Source organism: Vipera berus (genome assembly GCF_964194415.1).
Source record: "Vipera berus genome assembly, chromosome: 3".
In the NCBI taxonomy this organism is placed as follows: Eukaryota; Metazoa; Chordata; class Lepidosauria; order Squamata; family Viperidae; genus Vipera; species Vipera berus.
This window is the reverse complement of record NC_138204.1, coordinates 123763392-123785541: the sequence shown is the minus strand read 5'-3', so window position 1 is coordinate 123785541 and position 22150 is coordinate 123763392. Positions and strand designations below refer to the sequence as shown.

General features: G+C 35.5%; 1 protein-coding gene across 2 annotated transcripts in view; it reads right to left on the bottom strand.

Annotated features, from left to right (window-relative positions):
• Nucleotides 1-22150, bottom strand: part of KIZ (kizuna centrosomal protein) — a 67459-nt gene that overhangs the window by 11377 nt on the left and 33932 nt on the right. For both annotated transcript variants that reach the window (XM_081322561.1, XM_081322562.1), the window contains 2 exons: nucleotides 18219-18327; nucleotides 2614-2707 (listed from right to left, as the gene is read on the bottom strand). In XM_081322561.1, coding sequence (XP_081178687.1) covers nucleotides 2614-2707; nucleotides 18219-18327 — 203 coding nt within the window. The remainder of the gene's footprint in view (nucleotides 1-2613; nucleotides 2708-18218; nucleotides 18328-22150) is intronic.

Here is a 22150-nt window from a genome sequence, read left to right as displayed (position 1 = left end):
TTTCATATAAATATTCTTCCTGTGAATATAGTGTAATAATTAAGTTAGAAAGTTTGTGTCCCAGTTTAAGTATATTTGTATTAAGCAGTGGAACTCTGTCAAGAAAATTGTTTTCAGCTAGGTTACAACAGGGTAATATTTGCTGGAGAAGAGGAAGCTGTGGCATGCATCTCCATACAAAAGGGAACAAGTGGCCTTCAATCAGAGAGCAGCTTCCTATTAAGACTCACTCCTTCGTACATTATGCCTTTCATCCCCACTCAACCACAAAATGATTTTGCTGTTGGACACACAATGGTGGAAAAGATTTACATTGAAAGAATCTTTAATAATAAACTGTTGCAGGTCTGCCCACTTCCCCCACAATTTATAATACAATAAACATTGGATTCTATTAAGTCTCATGCACTGAAGTTGCACTGGAAAAAAAAGAATATGAAAGCACTCAATTCTTCCCATCTCCAGTGCCATAATAGTGAAATGAGCATGGATAAATGTGCTAAGAGTATCTCTTTGCATCTTTTATGGCTTGTGTGTATTAATCTGTAAAGCTTATTAAGAAAGTCATTGCTATGCAAAGCAGCACCCAATCTCTTTTACTTGCTTTTCAACAGAGTGCAGTGTTTAGCCAATAGGACTTGTCCACTACCCCTCATTCTGCATTCATAACATGCAACATTTGCACAATGTATCTCTCAAAGACTGCTGAATAAAAGCCTTAATACTCATGTAAACAACTGCAAACCAATTACTTAATGAATCAGGTCCACGCATAATGAGGTGCCAGACAAAGAGCTATAAATGCATTTTTGCGCCCAAGCCTCTGCTTTAAAGTAAAATCCCTCAGCTGTAGTTTGGGCTTAACTAGCACATCATAATTATTGTCTGTAGGACATCAGTGGAAGCCATTTTAAAAAAAAAATTAGGTCCATCAGGGTATTTCACGAGTCGCTCATCAGCTCAGTGACTAAACACTGTGAAGGCGGGGGGAATTAAACGTACCACAGCGGTACTAGACTGTTATGTTTATTTTCAAGTACTGATTTTCAAGACCACTTGTAATAGCAAGAAGGTGCACGAAGTAAAATAAGTGGAATTTTTAGACATCAGCCTGTAAGAAATTTCTCTGTATCTGAACTGCTAATAAATACCTGAGCTTTATCCCTTCTTTCACACTTTATTTGTATTTTATTTGTAACATCTTTATAAGATAAACATCCAATATAAGATTGGAAATGTTACTAATCAATATGGTTTTAAAAGGCCTTTATTTTCCTTATAGAGAAAATTAAAATGCAAGTGTTTTAAAAATAACTATTAATTCATGTTGTACTGTGCAATAATTTTTCCCCATTAGAATAAGAATGTTTTGTTCCTTGCTTCTTTATGCTAGAGAATGTGTTATATGAACAGTAATTTAATAAGTATAAGAAACTGCTTGTTCATGTTATAAAAGCATGTTTCCAGAACATTTAAAAATGTTGATAGTGTTTACAATATGCTTATTCTTTTTATATAGCAAATAGTATTTGAAGATACTTCTTTGGCCTATTATTCCTTCAAATAGCAATAAATATTTGAAATGAAAACTAAATGAAACTGTAGCCAATATATTTTAACAAATTAACTTCAGATAGTATTATTCTCCAACTTCAGTTCCTGAAAATCAGATAAGAAAATTATTGCACTGTACAGTGTATAAAGTGCATTACTATTTATTCTATTGGCTGCTCAATTAATTTTATTCAATGACTACAGAGTACCAATTTTCATAATTATACAGTTAAAAGTAAAAAAAATATTATAAATATTACTAAATAGGGCCATATTATTGTATAACAATGAAAAATATCAGAAAACACAAATGAAACTTTCAAACACAGAGCAGCACAAGATGAATCAGGCTATGGAAATGTGTTGAGAATTATTATGTAACAATCTAAAGCCAATTTTAAATTCCAGAATTATTTACTATGCTTCATTTACTTATACCTCTTGATTGCTAGCAATTTGCCTCATGCTGCTGACAGAAAAAAAGTGTAACACAAAATCACCCAAAGAACAAGGAGTGGGGGAAGGGGGGGGACAGATAAATTGCATCTCTTTAGGAAAAACAAGGGCATTAATTAAATGCTCTCAATTTGAAATTACAAAAAACAAAAAACAAAACCCAGATAATCTAGCATTTTAGTGAATACAAGAACAGGTATTGAACTGAAGTTCATTTACATCTCAACTCCATCCAGGAGATAACACACGATTTTATTCCTTGAAGACTTGATGTTTTACGTCTGCCCTTTTCTTGACAACTTCCATTGTCTGGTCTCTAAGTAGTCCTACTGAGAGCAGCTGTACATGCTAATCTGTGGTTCACTGAGATGTCAATGGAGTCTTAAAATAAGAGAACAACAGCTGCAAAACAATACCTGGCTTTAGTACAAATATTTTCTAAGGTGTACTCATCTTTAAAGTTATTATCTTAGAAAATCACAATCACAAAATCTGAACTGTAGCCCAGCGATCAAAAAATTGTCAGCATTCCATGAAATTCCCAAAGGCATTTCTCAGTAATAGTTGAAACAATTCTCTAATGAAACACTTTAATGATTTTACCTTGGCAAAGACATTCTCCTCTCCGGAGATGAAAAACTGGGCTCAGAACTGGTTCCATTATCTTTTTGTTCCTTTAAGCCACTGATGTTCAAACCTGAGAGAGAAAAACCAAACGCTTCATTAGTTATTGGTTAAAATAAATGAGAAATTATAATCCTGCACTATAACTTCTGGTCTGAAGACCCCATAATAGATGCAATGTAGCAACAAAAGTTTTAAAATATATTTAGATTTTACAGTGTGTTATTAATAAACATAGTTCACTTTAGTACATCTAGGCAATTTAATGGTTCCCCACAAATAATGTGCCTATATTTTCCACTACTACTTTATTACTATACTGTACCAGAATAATATATAATGGTAGAAAGTAAGGTGGAAGCTTAAAATAGTGTTATTGTAAGAGTTTATTTTCTTGTTAACAAAGTATTCTACCATTACAGTTTCTTTAAAATAATGATGCTTTCTGTCCTGATTGTAATTTGAGCTTTTCCTAGAATTTATTCTTCTTTATATTAATGTTTGATACTTATTTTCAGATGCAGAAATGGCCTTAAATCTAGATTGATGGTAATGCATTAGAAAATATTTGCGGTAATTTAACACCCAGCATTGGTCGGGCTGTAATAAACAAATATTGTACATAATAGTAGAAAACAAATCACAAATATTCAAAATAAATAGGAACCTAAATAAAGAACATAATGTTATAATGTGTGTCCTCTAAATAGAGGACATAATATTGTAATTTTATTTAGCATTATACATTGTCATGTCCTTCTACATTAAGTCGTATATTGTCAGTGAGAAGACACATAAAGATTACAAGACCAAAGAAGTTAGCAACTAAATCCTATTCATAGTGCTATATGTTACTGTAATTAGTAATTAATTAAATACCATAATTATACTATATAGTAATAAATTAAACCAGAAGCTAAAAATTACAAAATAGTTTATAATTCACAAAGACATCTTTATTTTGACTGATTTATATAAAACTTTTGGATAAATGTTTGAATTAATGAAGCTTATAACCAAAACTGTTCTTCTAAAATATTTTTGTTTTATGCCTGTCATTATAATACATAAAATATGTTTCACAGAACATTGGGGATTGAGATGGAATAAATATATTTGTTGGAGTTTTCCTAGCTATTGTAATCTGCCATAATAATTAATACTGGTAGTGCTGGTACTTCCTTTAAATCATCTATATATAAAAACATTCTGATACACCACGGCATATCTAGTGCAGGACCCAATTCCATTTCCTTTTCTCACCATCTGAATGTGGGTTCTGTGACCCACTGAAGCAGCTGCCAGCATAGTTTCCCCTCAATTTGCCAAACCCTTGAATATAACTTCATTTGCATATCCAGTGCTGAATTGCCAAATATACCGAACCAGATTTCAAAAAATGTGAAACTCAAAATGGAATATTACTTTTCTTCAGTGTAGTTTCCTCCCGCCCCGAGTTTTAATTTCTTACATGAATTCTTTGTGAAGTCCTCATTTTATTGGATAAGGTACATTTGTATCTAGTTTCTCTCTAATTCCCTCACCATACATTAAAATTAATAATTTTTTGATTGCCAACAGCAGAAGACATAGGTAAAGGATATATCTAGTTAAACAATCCAATTTCTGTCCATCCCACACATATTAGAATCACTTTCTATTCATCCTTCATTTACAAATATGTTTTTAAAAAATTCTTTCCTTTTGCTATATTACATGCAGTTAGTAGTACAGTTAATTTTAAAAAATCATTAAAATTAAATAATACAAAATGAATTTTTATCTTAACTGGCAAACATCAATTTTTTGCTTATACCAAAAGAGTGAGTCAAGGAAGCAAACAATTAATAATTTAAAAGTTGATGAGTCAAAATGGGAGAAAAAAATCTCATTGAATAAATGATCCTTTATTATGTTTCTTCAGAGTTTTCAAAATGCAGGCATTTAATGCTAGGATTCAAGTCAGATTCTAGCTTTAAGGCACATTGTAAAGCTGAAGGTGCTTAGCTAACCAGAAAATAGAATATTCAGAGAGGAAAGAAAATAGTAAGAATTTACAAAAATATCTCCTCCTCTAATCTACAGGAAAAATGACTTCAGATACACTTTGCAATTAAAATTAGAGGTGAGCACAAAGGTCTTTTTGAAATTTTTATGGGAAAAGATATTGGGTGTCATACTTACCTGGCAGGGGAGATACCATTGGGTGGACAATTTTTCTGAACTTCTCAAAGGATAAATTCATCTCCAAACATTTCTGGGCGGAAAGATTCTACTTAGTAGCAATGCTACTTAAAAATATTTCCTCTGGGAAGCCAGAGAGATGCAGAATACTAAAAAAAGATGGTTATATAATAAAGGATACATGAATTGCATCCACCCTATAGGCTTTTAAAAAGTTCTGACTATAAGCAAATTCTCTTTCATAAAATGGAATGAGAATTAATAGTAACAAATGGAAAGGATTTTTTTCTGCTAGGCAATAATTATTAGGACTACACAACACTTCAGATTTATAAACAAAATGATAGCTTAGAATGCCTGTAGCACCTGTATGTAACTTAAAACCAAATCAAATCAAATCGATTAAATTTAAAAAAGATGAATTTAAATAGTTTAAAAGTTCAAATAAAATAAAATAAATTTAAACTGCTTAAATTCATCTTTTTTTCAAGATCACAAAGCACCTTGAAGAAGCTGCAGACAGACACTATGCACCCATATTAAGCCAGGAAAGGAAACACTCCAAATAGCATAAAATTCAGAGGGTGAAAGACATTAATTACTGTATATAGAATGTGCTCTAAATGGTTCTCTTGTATGCTTTCTGAGGTCAGCTTAACTATGAGGAGAGTCTAGAATGAGTAGTGATGTACAAAAAGACTCCTATACAGTTCAAGAGTTTTCAAGATTACCCATTAAGTAACATACATTTTACCATGGGTAAAATTAAAAACCAACATATTAAGATACTGTGTTAGATATATGATTCTAAGCCATATATCTCATAATACAGTCTCTAGAACAGGCATGTCAAACTCGCGACATCACATGATGTTGCGCGACGTATCACGACTTTTTCCCCATTGCCGGCAATGGGGTGAGCGTGGTTTCAGGATAACGTCTCCGGCCCGCGGGCCAGCAGTTTGACATGCCTGCTCTAGAACATGGAATTGTCAAGAATTGGACACAACTGAATGGATAACATCATCATCAAAACACGGAGATAGAACATACATGAGATAAAAATTTCTATTAGAAATGAAAGCAAACAATAAAGAAATAGTTTAATAAAAAAACAATAATGGCACAATTCAGCCACAAAACATTATTGACTATTACCAATTTTTATAAGGGTGGCCAATTACTAGTATTGAGTATAATAATTTGGGTTGAATATTGCTTCACACTTCAACAACTATTTTCTTCGATAACAGTCTATTATTTTTCTAGAGTACAGATAACCGTGTCAAAAATGTTACTGGGAGATTGAAAGAAGAGCTATGAAGCTATCTAAGCATGACTTGCAAATGGATATTTACTGTGGCTATAATTGCAGTTTAAAAATCCCAGTCCTTGCGTGGTTTGTATAACACTTCATTCTCTTTATATCTGATTTTCTGCTAAATGTATTTAACATTCCTAAAAAATAGGGCTGATAAAATGTGTATTTAATGTTTCAAAGATGGCATAATTTTAGACCTATGCAATACTTTGGATTTGAAGGGAAAAAAGTTCTTCAAGGCATACAAAACTGGTCATATAGCACTTATTGAGAACTCCTTAAAGTACTTCTTTTTTCCTAAGATGGTATGGCTCCATTCCAGAACTTAAAACTGAGCCAGGAAAAGATCTACTTTTTTTAAAAAAATGCAAATGAATGCTAAATGAACACTAGCATCTGCTCCGTATGACCTTTTTTTTTTTGCCTTCAATATGCTACACAGGTCAAACAGCAAAGAATTTGCTGTCAAGTTTATTGGTACACCTAAGGGCAGCTTTATAAAACTACTACTTTAATCCAGCAGCTTCTTGGCTTTTTGGCTAAGATCAAGTATAATGTACCTTTAGAGAGACAATAAAAGATCTCTGACTAAATGAGACAAGTAAATAAATTAAAGTTATTTAGTTGCTAGCTAAGGCTGTAAGATCACACATGAAAAGCATGGCTATCCTGAATTTTCTGATGATTTTTAAAGGAAAAAAGGTAGTACTTTACACACAGAGACACACACACAGACACACACAGAGATGTTAAAGTTTATGCATTAAAACACAAATAAAATATTTCTTTTTACATTATGTGATAAAGTGGATATAGAACTGAAGCCTAAATTATTCACAATTATTTATATCACTTATATTCATAAATCGTCTTGGAAAGGCTATAGTATTTTTTATCATGCTTCCTAATTTTTAATAAACTAATTGTATTTTGTTCAGTCAATTTATTTCTAATGTTAATGTATCTTCACCTATATATTTGTAGAATGTCTTAAATCGTCCCTAGGTCTGCCAAACCTATATATCATTTCAACTGAACAAGTTACACTGAAGTTTCAGTTCAAAATGTATCTATTCTAGAATCATAGAATTAAAAAAAGACAAGGTAAATTTCAGTCTCACTGAACAAGAATTTCACTAAATCAACTATCACATATTTTATAAATCTTAGTTAAGAAAGGATTTCACAGCATGTTATACATTTCTCATTTACTTATAACTTGTCACTAAAGAAAATATCTGATACTATATGTTATACTAGGGACGCGGTGGCTCAGTGGGTTAGGACGCTGAGCTTGTTGATCAGATGGTCGGCAGTTTGGCGGGGTCAAATCCCGAGTGCCGCGTAACAGAGTGAGCGCCTGTTACTCGTCCCAGCTTCTGCCAACCTAGCAGTTCGAAAGCACGTAAAAATGCAAGTAGAAAAATAGGGACCACTCCGGTGGGAAGGTAACAGCGTTCCGTGCGCCTTTGGCGTCTAGTCATGCCGGCCACATGACCACGGAGACGTCCTCGGACAAGCGCTGGCTCTTCGGCTTTGAAACGGAGATGAGCACCGGCCCCTAGAGTCGGAAACGACTAGCACGCATGTGCGGGGGAACCTTTACCTTTACCTATATGTTATACTTTTATCTGCCAAACTTTGGTAATACATTTAATGTATTAGCTTAATTAACTGATTCTGATAATTAGACATATATGACATAACATAATTAAAAAGTATACTGTATACCTAAAATCAGCATTTTTGTATTTTGAATGTTTACTATTTTAAAAAAGCCTTACTTAAAAGAGTGCTGCATAAATAAGTGCATTTTAAGTGCATTTGGAATAAGCATCAGTTTAAGAAAAAACTCAGCAGTGAATTATTTTTAATATTAAGAACTCTGAAGCAAATGCTCCAGGAATTATTCATTCAGATGTATTAACAATGCTTATTGACGATTCAATAATGGGTTCTCTTATACACAGAAAGTGAAGTGGTTGTTACTGTTCATTAGATTTCTCTGTCAGCTTTTCTCCAGGAACTCAAGATGGCATACTTATAAATTAGGTAGATTAGACTGAGACATGACTGGGCTAAAGTCCTTTGAGTTTTTCTGGCTGAGGATGAATCTAGGTTAGTTGAACAATTTAACCCAGTGTTTCTCAATCTTGGAAGCTTGAAGATGTGTGGATTTCATTTCTCAGAACTCCCCAAGTAGCATGCTAGCTGGGGAATTCTGGTAGTTGGAAGTCCGCACATCTTTGAATTGCCAGGATTGAGAAACACTGTAGTGGCGCGGCAGTTAGAATGTAGTACTGCAGGCTATTTCTGCTGACTGCCAGCAGTTTGGCAGTTCGATTCTCACTGGTCAAGGTTGACTCAGTCTTCCATCCTTTCCAGGTTGGTAAAAGGAGGACTTAGATTGTTGGGGGCAATAGGCTGACTCTGTAAACTACTAAGAGAGGGCTGTAAAACACTGTGAAGCGGTATATAAGTCTAAGTACTATTGCTAATCATTACAGCTACAGCAGTGTACCACATTCCAACTGGGTAAAGTTTTCCTACTGGTTGAATGGATTTTCTAATATATATGCCAGATGCATTGATTAATATTTTGCTGCTTTGCATCTTTTATAAGACAGAAATCAATAACTGTCTTGGTGGAGAAGTGGGCTAATGCCTCCTTAAGTAACACCAGCTGCCTGCAATTAGTGCAGGTTTGCGTCCCACCAGGCTCAAGGTTGACTCAGCCTTCCATCCTTCCGAGGTAGGTAAAATGAGGACCCAGATTGTTGGGGGCAATAAGCTGACTTTGTAATAATGCCACTTGGGAGGGGTGTGAAAGCCCTAATAAGCAGGCATATACATAGAATGAAGGCTACTGCTAAGCTTGTAAGCCGCCCTGAGTCTTCGGAGAAGGATGGGATATAAATGGAAATAAAATTAAAAAAAATAAAAATTCAAGTGTCCATGATAACTGTTTCAGTGGGCTGATTTACTGACATCAACCCATGTGGATAACTAAAATTTTTAAAAAGACAGGGACACATTCATGAGTTTGAACAATGAAAACTTCATTGCAGTAGAGGCATCTGCAAAAGCTTTTGTCAAAATTTTGAAAACAGCGCTGTGCCATTGTGATTCAACCTCTGCTCATTAGACAACAAAATGTGTGCAAGATAGGCAAAGCTTGGGTTGTCATGGTGTGAACTGCTTCATTCTCACCTTCTTCTACAGCTTTTCCCAGTTTCATATCTGAAGTTATGTTTGGAGTTCAACTCTAGTATAAATTAAAGTTTAGTCATACTGGCTAAGAATTCTGGGAATTGGCATGTGACAGGAGATTGAGAAAATGAAAGATAAAACACTGTAGGGCTATTTTCTATGTTACAAAAACAGAGTTGTCTGCCACAACATGGTATTTTGCATTTACTCAAGAGTTTTTGGAGGGAAAGAACAAACTAGAACAAAGAAATTATAAAGATGGGACTAAGTCACAAAGAAAGAAAATACTGAATACTATTAATATGTAATTCCTCTTCAATCAATGTTCTTCTTTTAAGTTTAGTTTTGACATCCAATCAATGAGTAACCAGATCAATTGACAAATTTCTTCATATTCTTTAGCAGATACTTCTAAGGCTGTGTTTTCCCTTTATCGTTTTAATGATAATGTTTATAATACATTGATCAATGATAGCAATCTTAAATTTTTGATTAAATATTCTTTTACTTTATTAGTCTAATTAGCACTAGCTATAGCACTTAGACTTATATGCCTACACAAACAGTATGTATACAAAATATACATACACACACACACATATATATATGCTTTAGGATGACATGCATCACTCTAATATAGTAACTATGTTTATTTTCAGAAACATTGCACATAAATAGTTGATAGTTGAGGTCCAGGATATCTAGAAGTCTATCTCCTCTCAATGAACAGCATTAGTAGCTGTATTGAACTCTATAGGAAAAAAATAATTTCACTCTTGCTCTCCAAGACTTTCCCACAGCTGTTGACAGTGCCCACTTGAAGGAGAGATTGCTATGAACACTTCAGCCACTAGATTCTCGCTCACTATGATTGGTAACAACTTTTATCAGGAGCACAGTTGAGTTTTCACAGCTCTACCTGGAGATGTAACACAAGAAACTAAACTGTATTTAACACGGGGCCATTGTGTCTTTTGGCCAGCAGTGACAAAAAAAAATGGATTATCTCTTTCTTCACCATTAAAGTTGTTACTGTTTTATGTGTTTTTCCTCTTTGGGAGTTGGTCTACTGCTTTTTATATTTTATTATTCCAAAATATTCATTTTATCATTATAACTGATCTTATATTTTAACTGCATGTTCTCTATAACAAAACCTCTTGGCATATTTACTCTATTCTTTTTTTCTTTAGCCAGCACATAACTCTGTTCCACAATCTATACTAATGCCCTGGATGACTAAATTTCACTTCTCCATCTTTTGTTTCCTATTACATTCCTGATGTTATCGAGCAAGATCCTTCAAGCTGCATTCATTCTGCTCGAAGCCAGGCACTGGCAGTAAAGAATTATTTTTCTAAAACTGTTCAACCCATCTTTTCCCAAGATTCCAGAGTCTGCTCCTCTAGTGCATCCCAATCACTCATTAGTAGTATACAAAAATATGCTCTTTCCAATACTCTTGAATTTGTCTATTCATCTGAAGTGGTGTCAGCACTTCAAGACAGACCAGATTAGAAAATGGATTTCTACAGGAAGACTACTACAGGTAGTCCTCAACTTATTACCCCAATTGAGCCCAACTAAGTGGGAAATTTGTTAAGTGAGTTTTGCCCCATTTTACGACTTTTCTTGCCACATTTGTTAAGTGAATCAATGCAGTATCATGGTTGTTAAATGAATCTGGTTTTCCCATTGACTTTGCTTGTGAGAAGGTTGCAAAAGAGGATCACATGACCATGGAATACTGCAACCGTCATAAATGCGAGTCAATTGTCAAACATCCAAATGTAAATCACACTAGCAGGGGGATGCTGCAATGGTCGTAAGTGTGAAAAATGATCATAACTCACTTTTTTCAGTGCCGTTGTAACTTCAAACAGTCACCAGGCAAACTGTTGCAAGTTGAGGACTACATGTACATTTTATTGAAAGAGGCTACGTATTACTATTTCAATAAAGTGTAGTCTACTCTTCCTATAGAATCTGTTTCCTGATCTGGTTTATCTTATCTAAATGTAAACTTCTTTTTCCAAAATGATAAAACATGATTATCAGACGCTAGGTGGTGCTGCAGTTGAAGTAGATACAAGGGATTTTACCTTCTCAGTAATACAAAGAAACTGTCTACCTTACTCCTTCAAAATCTAGACATGGTTATCACAAAATAGCAACTGGTTCCTTTGAGCATCCAATAGTCTTTGAATCCTGAAGGCTTTCTTTTTTAGTACAGTATTACCTTTTCCAAAGAGTGAACAAGCAGCAGAAATTCTTCAGCTAACAATTTACTAACATTCCTACTTTTAATTATGAATGCATCTTAAAGAGTAAGAACTTTGCTTATAATTATCATGCTCTGAAAACAGTGTACTGCCACTTCTTAATCATAACAATTTCAAACACTGTAGGAAGGGGAAACACCATTAAGTGGTTAAGTGACCAAACATATTCATTGATAGGGCAGTACAAATATTTAACTATCAGTTCTTCCAAATAATTCATACTGCAATAATTAACATTTGAGAGAGAACATATGTCCCTTTGTGTAAAAATAATCGAATGGTACAAAGAAGTGCACACTCCCTTTCTTTCTTACATGAAAATAATCTGGAAATATTATTACTATTATTATATAGGCATAAGAAGTTTCATCTCCCAAATTCTTCAATAATTCCTGACTGAAAAGCCTGATTAAAAATTGGGAGACTGCTATGTCAGATCTATAAAAAGACGCATACTTGCTTTCTCTTACAACACATATGCATGCACACAGTTTTTATACACATCTTTCTACATATCTGGCAAGTGTATTAAATGTTATCACTGTTCCAAGTTCTCTTTGAACATGCACATTTCTTTACGTCTATGGAAAAAATTAGATATTCCAGTTTAAAAAAACTAACTTCAAGCTATGAAATAAAATTATGAAAAAATAAGTATGTTGTTGTTGTTAGTTGAGAAGTCGTGTCCGACCCATCGCGACCCTATGGACAATGTTCCTCCAGGCCTTCCTGTCCTCTACCAGTATACTAACCAGTATACTAAATAAGTATACTAACATGTTAATGTTCAGTCTTTTCAAAATACTGCAGTAAAAATCAAAATATCAGTAGCGGAAAGAATGACAACATATTCGGTTTGAGTACATAATTCTGTTCTCAATTTTTCTCTCTCTTAAATCCCTTCAAAAGGCCATTTTTGCTTGAAACTTAGTTTTCCACATTTACCAAGTGTATTTTAAACATTCAAACGTATATTTTAAAATGCCTTCTAAATCATTAATATTCAGCTTTGAACACAAAGATACTTAGTCCTCAAGAGCTATTTTTAGGTTGCTTCTACAATCCACAGTATTTTCAGGGGGGGGTTGGAGGGGGAATTGATATAATTCATTTAGTTGTTATGAAGATATATCTAAATAATATCACTGCTAAACTACATTACATTATAGTGCTTTTTCCAATTTTTGTAGCAATCTACACAAACACAACTGACCTGTGTTGCTATTTTTCCATAAAACACAACTGTATTATCCTTACATTGGGAAATACTGTACCTAAGTGGAAGGGGAACCAATATGACAAACTGAGAAAGAGCATGCATACAGAGGATAAAGATCTATCAACCATCAACCAAATCAAAACAATTTTACATTTTTAAATGCAGACTGAGACCAAGAGCATGCACCAAGTACAATAATAATAAACAGCATATTAAGTCAACAAGCAACCATGCTCTATTTGTGTTATTGGGACCTCAGAGCCAGCACAACTTGTATAACCTAGGTGGGTCAGTGAATGCGCCCTGACATCATCATCCTTGGCTGTGTGCAGGCGGGGGTCATGGTGCAAAGTTGTAAAGGTTCACTCAAATGTTTCACATCTTTTCCTTAGCAGCTACACTTATTATCTTTGGAATATGGTACACTCATTCTCAGTTGAGAACACCAACAGATTTGCCATGCTTGGGACAAGTTGCTTTGAATAATCTTTTTGCATACATTTAAATGTAAAGAATGACTTCTCTGCAGCTGCCACTGTTACATGGATGGTTAGAAAAAGAAGGCAGGCAGTACAAACTTCAGTAAAACTTGAAGACACGGCATGTTTTTTTCTATTCTATTTTATCCATGCACTACCCACACTCAGTCAGTAGAACCACTTGACTGCTCTGATCTTTCTTGCTAATATCTTCTATGCATAACTAGATGAAAAACTGGAACTTTCATGACATTTTTATAAACATATTTTATAATTGCATCCTAGGCAGTATTAGAAAGAAAGCTCACTCTATATGTTGGATACTTGATTGCTTCACAGTTCACATTTAACCGCATGTCTAGAAGATCCAACAAATCATATTTTATAAAAAGACTGATTATAGAGAGTAAATTTTCACAGAATCCATGTGAAATACATTATTCTGTCTATAATTTCTAAGGAAAAGGAAAGGGGTCTCTGCGGATTTTACTCCATGAATCATAACCAAATATAAAGGGTGGCACTCATTTCCGTTTCAAGAGCGGTTGAGCTAGAGCTGTCCAAGGCATTTCCGTGATCATGAGGCCAGCATGACATCACGGAGCACTGTTTCCTCCCCACTGAAGCGGTAAGCTCTAAAGAGCAACTTAAAATGAGACGAGATCACTGTGACACTGATCATTCTATCATTCTACCTGCCTCTAAAAGCTTTGAGCAATCTATTCTAAGTTCTAGGTTCTTGAGCGGCATCACTTGCAAATCAGCAGCAACAGGGATCTGATGCTTCAAAAATCCATTTTTTTCTTTTTAAGTGAGGTTAGCCACAAGCATTAATAATCTAATCACTCATTCTGTTTCCTAGTTGAAAAAGCCAATGTGCTGGGCGGCGCATTTAATCACAAGTCGAAAAGCAGAGTTACTCTTGTTGGACTTGCACCCCAGATTTGTTTTGTGGTTATATAAACAGACTGCTAGAAGTTTCTCTCCCTTGGAAATGGACCAGGTGGAAGGTCTATTTATGAAACCAACAGCCACAGATTCATTAAAATGAGCTCCATCTGTAGAAAACAAGGTAGCATCAGCATCACTGCTGTCCTCTTGGCCTTTTACTGAAGAGGCTGTTTTGGTCAGTAACAGATGGTGTAAGTAGCTGTCTGTGATGCAAAGGGTCCCTTTGGTCTGTAGGAAAATCGCAAGTGGTCAAAGTGCCATTGAGTGAGTGCTGGGTTTCATTTTATTCCTGATCACAATGATTACTAACTTCTGTTCTTGGACTTCATGTTTTCCTCACAGTGATTTCAGAAAAACAAACTAACCTTGGGGAGTTCTACTGGTTTCTCTTCCTTCCTGTTTTCACTTATGAGCACCACTATAAAAGTTTTGCGCCTTTTTTCCACTGCTGCTTGAAGTTGTCATTTGAAAGTGGTCTAGATCAGGGGTAGGTAACCTTGGCACTTTTATGACTCGTGGACTTCAACTCCCAGAATTCCTGAGCCAAGGTTGCCTACCCGATCTAGATGACCATCCTTGAGTGTCTCAGAATGGAAGGTTTCTAATCCAACCCTCAAAACCCTGAAGGAAGTTTATTAATGGCATGTTGTTCTATGCCACAGCCAGTAAACTATTTATATTATATTATTTTACATTGGATGATTGCATGTTTTTCAATCCCAGTCAAATGTTTATTTAATAATCTATGGTTAAACAACTCATGGCTTAATGTAATGTGGGAATCCAGTATTAGTTTTATTAGAAATTTATGTTAAATGCAGCCAAATTAAGAAAAAAGCCTCTGGGCTCTGTGTGTGTGTGTGTGTGTGTGTGTGTGTGTGTGTGTGTGTGTGTGTGTATACTTGTAGACATAAAATACCCAGTAGACATAGGAGCAAATGGCCGATAGTCCCCCAGAAGAAAGCTAGCTTCTGATCAAGATAAGCTAAAGCTTATTCCTGTTCCAAAGATATAATCATACAATTGTACTAAGAAAAAAAAAATTAAAAATGAATTATAAGGACAACGTGAATAAGTTGATACTTGTGAGAATGAGCACCTTCCTTTGCTTACATCAAATGAGAATGCATTTATCAATTGGGGTTTAAACTTTTGTCATGGGAGGTGAACATGGCACATTTACATAGACTATTGCTTTGGTTAAATATTAGTATTTTATCAAAATTTTCCTCACAAAATTGAGGAAATACAGTATGAAAGGCATCGACTGGAAAAATCTGAATTTCTCCGCTTTGGTAGATGTTCTTGAAAAATGGAAATTGTACCTTTTTCTGTCAGCTAATGGAAAAAAATCTATACCAATCTTCTTTGATGACCTTTAATAAAGTCAGAACATTATTCTTTATAGAAGGTAATCAAGTGTTTACTGCATTGGTTTAGTTACTTCTTTAACACTGTTAAAAGAATTCCAGCTGATGACTGTAGAACTTGTCATAAACAGAAATATACATGAAAATATTAAAGCACTTTTCATATTTTTTTAAAAATCCAGTACTGTAGCTTTTAATATTTATCCTTCAACTTGTCTACGCTACTTGTTGACACACGGTTACATATTTCTATATTTACGTGCAGTTTGTTTCTTTTTTAAAAAAGGAGAGGATTGTAAAATGTCGACTACAGATCTGCATTTCTTAAAGGTGTCAATATACACTACAACCTTGCATGCACACCTAAAAGAAAAAAATGAGAAGAATCTGCCATGCTATATTTCACATTCTTTTTAAACAAACATAATACAGGTACCAGAAAGAGACTGTAGAGTAACAGGTTCTAATAAGATCCTATTGCAAAATATTTTAAATTATCAAAATGCTTTCTGAGTCAGAAATCCTGCTTTTGTCTGGCACTTTTTCCTGTGCTCTTACTCTAACGATACACGTTCAATTACTGCTGAAGAGAAAAGAATCAAATCAGAAACGTGTAGTTTGCCATATAATTACTGATTCTTCCCTACGGTGACTGACCTTTGTAAGACTGATACCAAGACCTGAAAGGCTAAAATGATAGATATTCACAAAGGTTTAAAACATATAACACAATTACAAAGACTTAAAGCGGGCATGACATAAGCACGGACCTTATGTTCTTGCATTTTATGTCTGAACCCAGAATGTACTAGCTGGATTTATTCAGAATGAGGGTAATTCACAAGCCACTGAGATGCAATGTTTTATTGTATAATAAAGGTAAACACCACATCTGAGCCCATTATACAGCTATTACATTTACCTATAATATCAATCTTTTCTAAGAAGTTTTTTTTTTTTGGTTACTCTCATCTTCACACCAGCTTGTAATTTTTGTATGTGAATACACACAGTAATGAAACACATTTCAAACTCACAGTGATCAGACCACTATGTTTTCTTTTCAAGTCCCATTCCCTTTACTTTTTCATTTTTTGTCATCTCTTATTTATTGATCTAAACCAGACATGTCAAACACAAGGCCCGGGGGCCAGATCCGGCCCGCGAAGTGGTTTCATGCGGCCCGCGAAGCCATCTTGGAAACAGTGAGGGAATGGCCCCCACTGCCTTGGCCCTGGCCCAGAGACCCTCCTTCTGCCAGAGACCCTCAGATCTGTCCCACTCCTGCCCAGGCCCCCATAGGCACCCTTGATGCGAACGATGTAGAGCTGGCCACGCCCACCCAGTAGGCCACATGCACTCTAGCCATGCCCACACAGTAGGCCACACCCACCCAGGCCACACCCACCTGGCCCCCTGAGGGCAACCGCAATGCTGATGCGGCCCTCAATGAAATTGAGTTTGACACCCCTGATCTAAACTGTCCATTCACAGTAGGATCCTACAGTGAACTTTGGTAAAATACGCTGTTACTCTCTGTTTATTTGCCAAAGAAAACAGCAACTATATTTTGAGGCTCTGTATTTAAAGTCAGCAAAAACTTGCCAGCAAAACATAGCCAACTTGGCTATTAATCCCAAGAAAATACACAAAGACACAGGGATAAACACACAGACAAACTAGATCTAGATAATTATTTTAAATCACTGCCTCTCTTTTAATGATAGCAATAGCAATAGCACTTAGACTTACATACTACTCCAAAGTCCTTTACAACACACTCTGAGCAGTTTACAATGTTAGCATAATACTGTATTCTAACCACTGCCCCACCAGGGCTCTTAAAATGATAAAATTCTACTAAAGTAATGGATCAATGATTGCTTATGAGTACTATGTAAATGAGTCTACAGGTAGTCCTTGACTTATCATCATTTGTTCACAAACATTTGAAGCTACGATGGCGTTGGGAAAAAAGTGATTTACAACTGGTTCTTGCATTTACAAACATCAAAGTGTCCCTTGGTCACATGATCAAAATTTGGGTGCTTGGCAACCTGTATATAGTTACAACATTTGCAGGTCCCAGAGTCCTGTAATCATCATTTGAGATCTTCCAGAGGTTTCCAATAAGCAAAGTCAGTGGTGGAAGCTGGATTTGCTTAATGATTGTGTGATTTGCTTAATGACCACAGCAAAAAAGATCATAAAATGGGGCAACACTCACTTAACAACAGCATTGCTTAGCAATGGAAGTTCTGGTCCCATTTTTGGTTGTAAGTCAAGGACTATTTGTAAATTCTAATGGTTTGTTTCCTATGGCCTTTGTTGAGCACATCACCATCTTCCGTTTCCAAAGTTATTTCCTTCAGCAGACAAACTTATTACAAAACCCTACAAACCCTTTTCTTAGTAAGAGACTTTCCTTCTAAAACATGGATTATTCTGTTTCTTCTTTGCCAACAAATTACAAGTACAATTCTAAGTCTTTATTCTTCTACGCAAAAATATATGTAACGTGTTTTACAGAATATTATTTTCTGCACTCTCTATATTCTGAATGTTTACCTTGCTTTTCCGGGCTATTTTTCGCTTGTGAATTATAGGAGGTTTTATCACTACAGGAAAATGATCTGTCTTCACAATCATCTACAAAGTCTTTCAACACTGGAGAAGTCTAAAGCAAAAAAAATAGAACAGTATTTAAAAAAATATTCCAATATTTTTTGCAGAATTACCATAGTAAATGCAAATTCTGAAATGAGCTTCTCTCAGCTCCTGCCTTGATATATCTTGAAACTAATTAACCAATACTCATTGTATTGGTTTGACATTTTTATTTGTGTGAGAATTCTGAAAATTGAGATCTCATTATTACTGTTCTTTTGGAAAGTCTACAAGTCTCTCAGATCAATTGCTCATAAAAGACCTACCGTATTTTCCGGCGTATAAGATGACTGGGCGTATAAGACGACCCCCTACATTTCCTGTTAAATTACAGGGTTTGGGCTATACTCACCGTATAAGACTACCCCTCTTCCAACGCACACCAAATAAAAATTAAAAAACATCAGATTTGATTTTAATATGGTAATTTTAATTCAAATGCTTATGACACGCAGGTGCTTAGTAGGAAAACTGTCACTTATAAACATAAGGCTGTTTGTCATCAAACATGTAAACATAAAACAGTGCAAGTGGATTAAACTATAATAATAATAATAATAATAATAATAATAATAATAATAATAATAATAATAATAATAATAATAATAAGAAGAAGAAGAAGAAGAAGAAGAAGAAGAAGAAGAAGAAGAAGAAGAAGAAGAAGAAGAAGAAGAAGAAGAAGTAGTTGGAGGGGACCTTGGAGGTCCAACCCCCTGCTAAGGCAGGAAACCCTATACCATTTCAGACAAATGGCTGTCCAGTCTCTTCTTAAAAACTTTCAGTGTTGGAGCATTCACCACTTCTGGAGGCAGGTTGTTCCACTGGTTAATTGTTCTAACTGTCAGGAAGTTTCTCCTTAGTTCTAGGTTGCTTCTCTCCTTGACTAGTTTCCATCCATTGCTTCTTGTCCTGCTTTCAGGTGCTTTGGAGAATAGCTTGGCTCCCTCTGCTTTGTGGCAGCCCCTGAGATGTTGGATCACTGCTATCATGTCACCCCTCACCCTTCTCTTCGTTAAGCTACACATACCCAATTCCAGCAACCGTTCCCTATTTTCCTAATTCACTTTCACTTTTCCTAATTCACTCTAAAGCTTTCCCAGCGCAGAGCCTTAAATAACACCAGCTGCCTGCAATTAGTGCAGGTTTGCATCCCACCAGGCTCCAGGTTGACTCAGCTTTCCATCCTTCCAAGGTAGGTAAAATGAGGACCCAGATTGTTGGGGGCAATAAGCTGACTTTGTAATAATGCTGCTTGTGGGGGGGGGGTGAAAGCCCTAATAAACAGGCATATACACAGAATGAAGGCTATTGCTAAGCACATTGATTTGTGCTTTAAATTGTAAGCCACCCTGAGTCTTCGGAGAAGGGCAGGATATAAATGGGATTTTTTTTAAAAAAAGACCAAATGGGAGATCCGCTCCAGGTTTTCCAGCCAGCCCGCCCAGTTCCTGAGTCAAATGTGTCCTTAGAGCTAAGCCGCTGCTCTGGCTGCTGCCTTCCCCACCTGCCTTTCAAGTTGGGATATACTACAGCTGCTCTTCAACTTTAGAAGGAAAGACGCCCAGACCCCAGCCTGTAAAAAATCAGACTGCAGCTTCTCCAATTGGTCCCGCTTTCCCTGCGCAGACGAAATGGGAGATCCGCTCCAGGTTTTCCAGCCAGCCCTGTCCCTAAATTTTCAGCACCCGGCGTATAAGACGACACCTGACTTTTGAGAAGATTTTCATGGGTTAAAAAGTAGTCTTATACGCCGGAAACTATGGTAATATGACCAACATTCATTAATTTTAGGCCGGTGCAAATTGTTTGCCAAAGCATGACTCCCAATCCATTCCTCAATGTTGTGAAGAAGCTCGGAGATCCTCCTGAAGAATTGCTCTGGCCTGTGCAGAATATTCATAAAGCACTTGAATAATGTGCATAGAACTATTCCAGATCTGTAAAACACTTGTTACTAATTGATACCAATGTCTGAGTCTGAACATTCAGGAAATGCTTGGATTATTCTGGTTTTCAGATGTTGGTAATAGCCCTAGAAAAAGGAAAAACTAACCATTTCTGATAAAAGAGATGTAAGCAAATACAGCCATTTACTATCTCAACAAGATCTTCTTCAAAATGGATGCAGTTCTGGAGTAAAGTATGAGCCCCCTTGTATGTTCTGAATTGTGGCATATTATTGCAGAATGCCACCAAAATGATCACAGCACTAATGATATTACTAGTTGGGTAATAACACGTTTATCTCCCAGATAAACCAGACAGGAAACACAACTAGATGAGCTAATTCTTACTTATTATAAGGCTACATTGATAAAGTCTTGCAAGTATGAAGGTATAAACTTTCCACTGCCACTTTTATCTGTCACGGAATAATTAACATTCCGACCAGAGGAGGATGGACCGTGGTTCATTTGCATGGTGAATATCAAAGAAAGAAAATCTGAGGCATATTCTATTGTAAAACTTTTAATGAGAAAACAAAAGACCTAAACTGACTACATTCTCTCATCAGGCAGAAGAGAAAAGTTAGAAAGTAACTGTGAGAAACTTTTTCTAGGCATGCGCACAAAACAGTCTAAAACCATAACATAACTAGACATATGAGAGTCACTATGGTTACATGATAAGATAGTAACACAGGTGCAGAGAGCAGGGGAAAATGTACAGATAGAAATGAGCGAAGCTGGCAAAACTAAAAAACACGCAGTGAGATTATCCCTCTGAACAAAAAGGGCGGACCCTTCCTAAGCCTTAGGAGAGGCTGCCTCTCTTGTCTGATTGTTCCTTAGGCAGCATCTCTCTCCCTCATCCCCCAAGGTCACCCACACATTCCATTATACAACAACCAAGCTTAGAGAGCACCAAGAACTCCAATGAATGTTATAAGGATCTTACTGAAAAATAAAAGGACTTGAGCAAATTAGAGTAAAGTTTGCTGCTTGTTTTATTTACCTCATAAAAAAGTCATCTACTGAGCAATGTGCCTGCATGAAAAAAGCAACTGTTCAATCAATGCCATTAAAATGATAACTGAGGCAGTTGCGTGGTTATTTTTTTAAACAATGAGGGCAAAGACAATCTTGCCTGATATCAATCTCTCAAAATCTGGCTCCTTTCACCCCAATGATGTACTCATATCCCACCCAAAATGAATTTCTGAAGATTCACATTAAAAAAAAGTATGTGATGCCTAATCGTCTTGAAATAGATACAGTCTTATTTCAAAAGTTCTGGGACTTAATTGGTCCAGGAAAGTGGAGATTTAAAATAATGAATCTTCTCAAGAATAGCTATCCTGTCAAAATCATTCCAAAAGAATAGACAAAGTCCATAAGGAACTTCAGAACATCCAGAGTTCAACAGGGTCCTTTTATCCTGGCTGAAGTTAATATTTATGATTTCCCTATCCGAAAAGCAACACATATAAAAGGATTCATGAGAGAACAAGAAAGGGAAAAACAATTATTCACTAAGAACATTGTCTCAAATTTTCTAAAAATGTGCCTGAATGATTCGCCAGGCTTCTGCAAGAAATTTCTATGGAAAAATAAGTCAAAAATAGAACTTTTCAGGTTCTAGGGGGTATCATTATGTCTGGTAGAAACATAAGCATGAATAATAACAATAACAATAACAATAACAATAACAATAATAATAATAATAATAATAAAATTTATATGCCGCCCTTCTCCCTAAGGACTCAGGGAGGCTCACAACAATAAAAAATTAAAAAAACAGAATACAAAGATCAATTTCACTATAAAATATCCAACAAATTCATAAGAATGGTCAAAAATGAAAGTGTCATGGTACAAGGATATTTTGCCTTC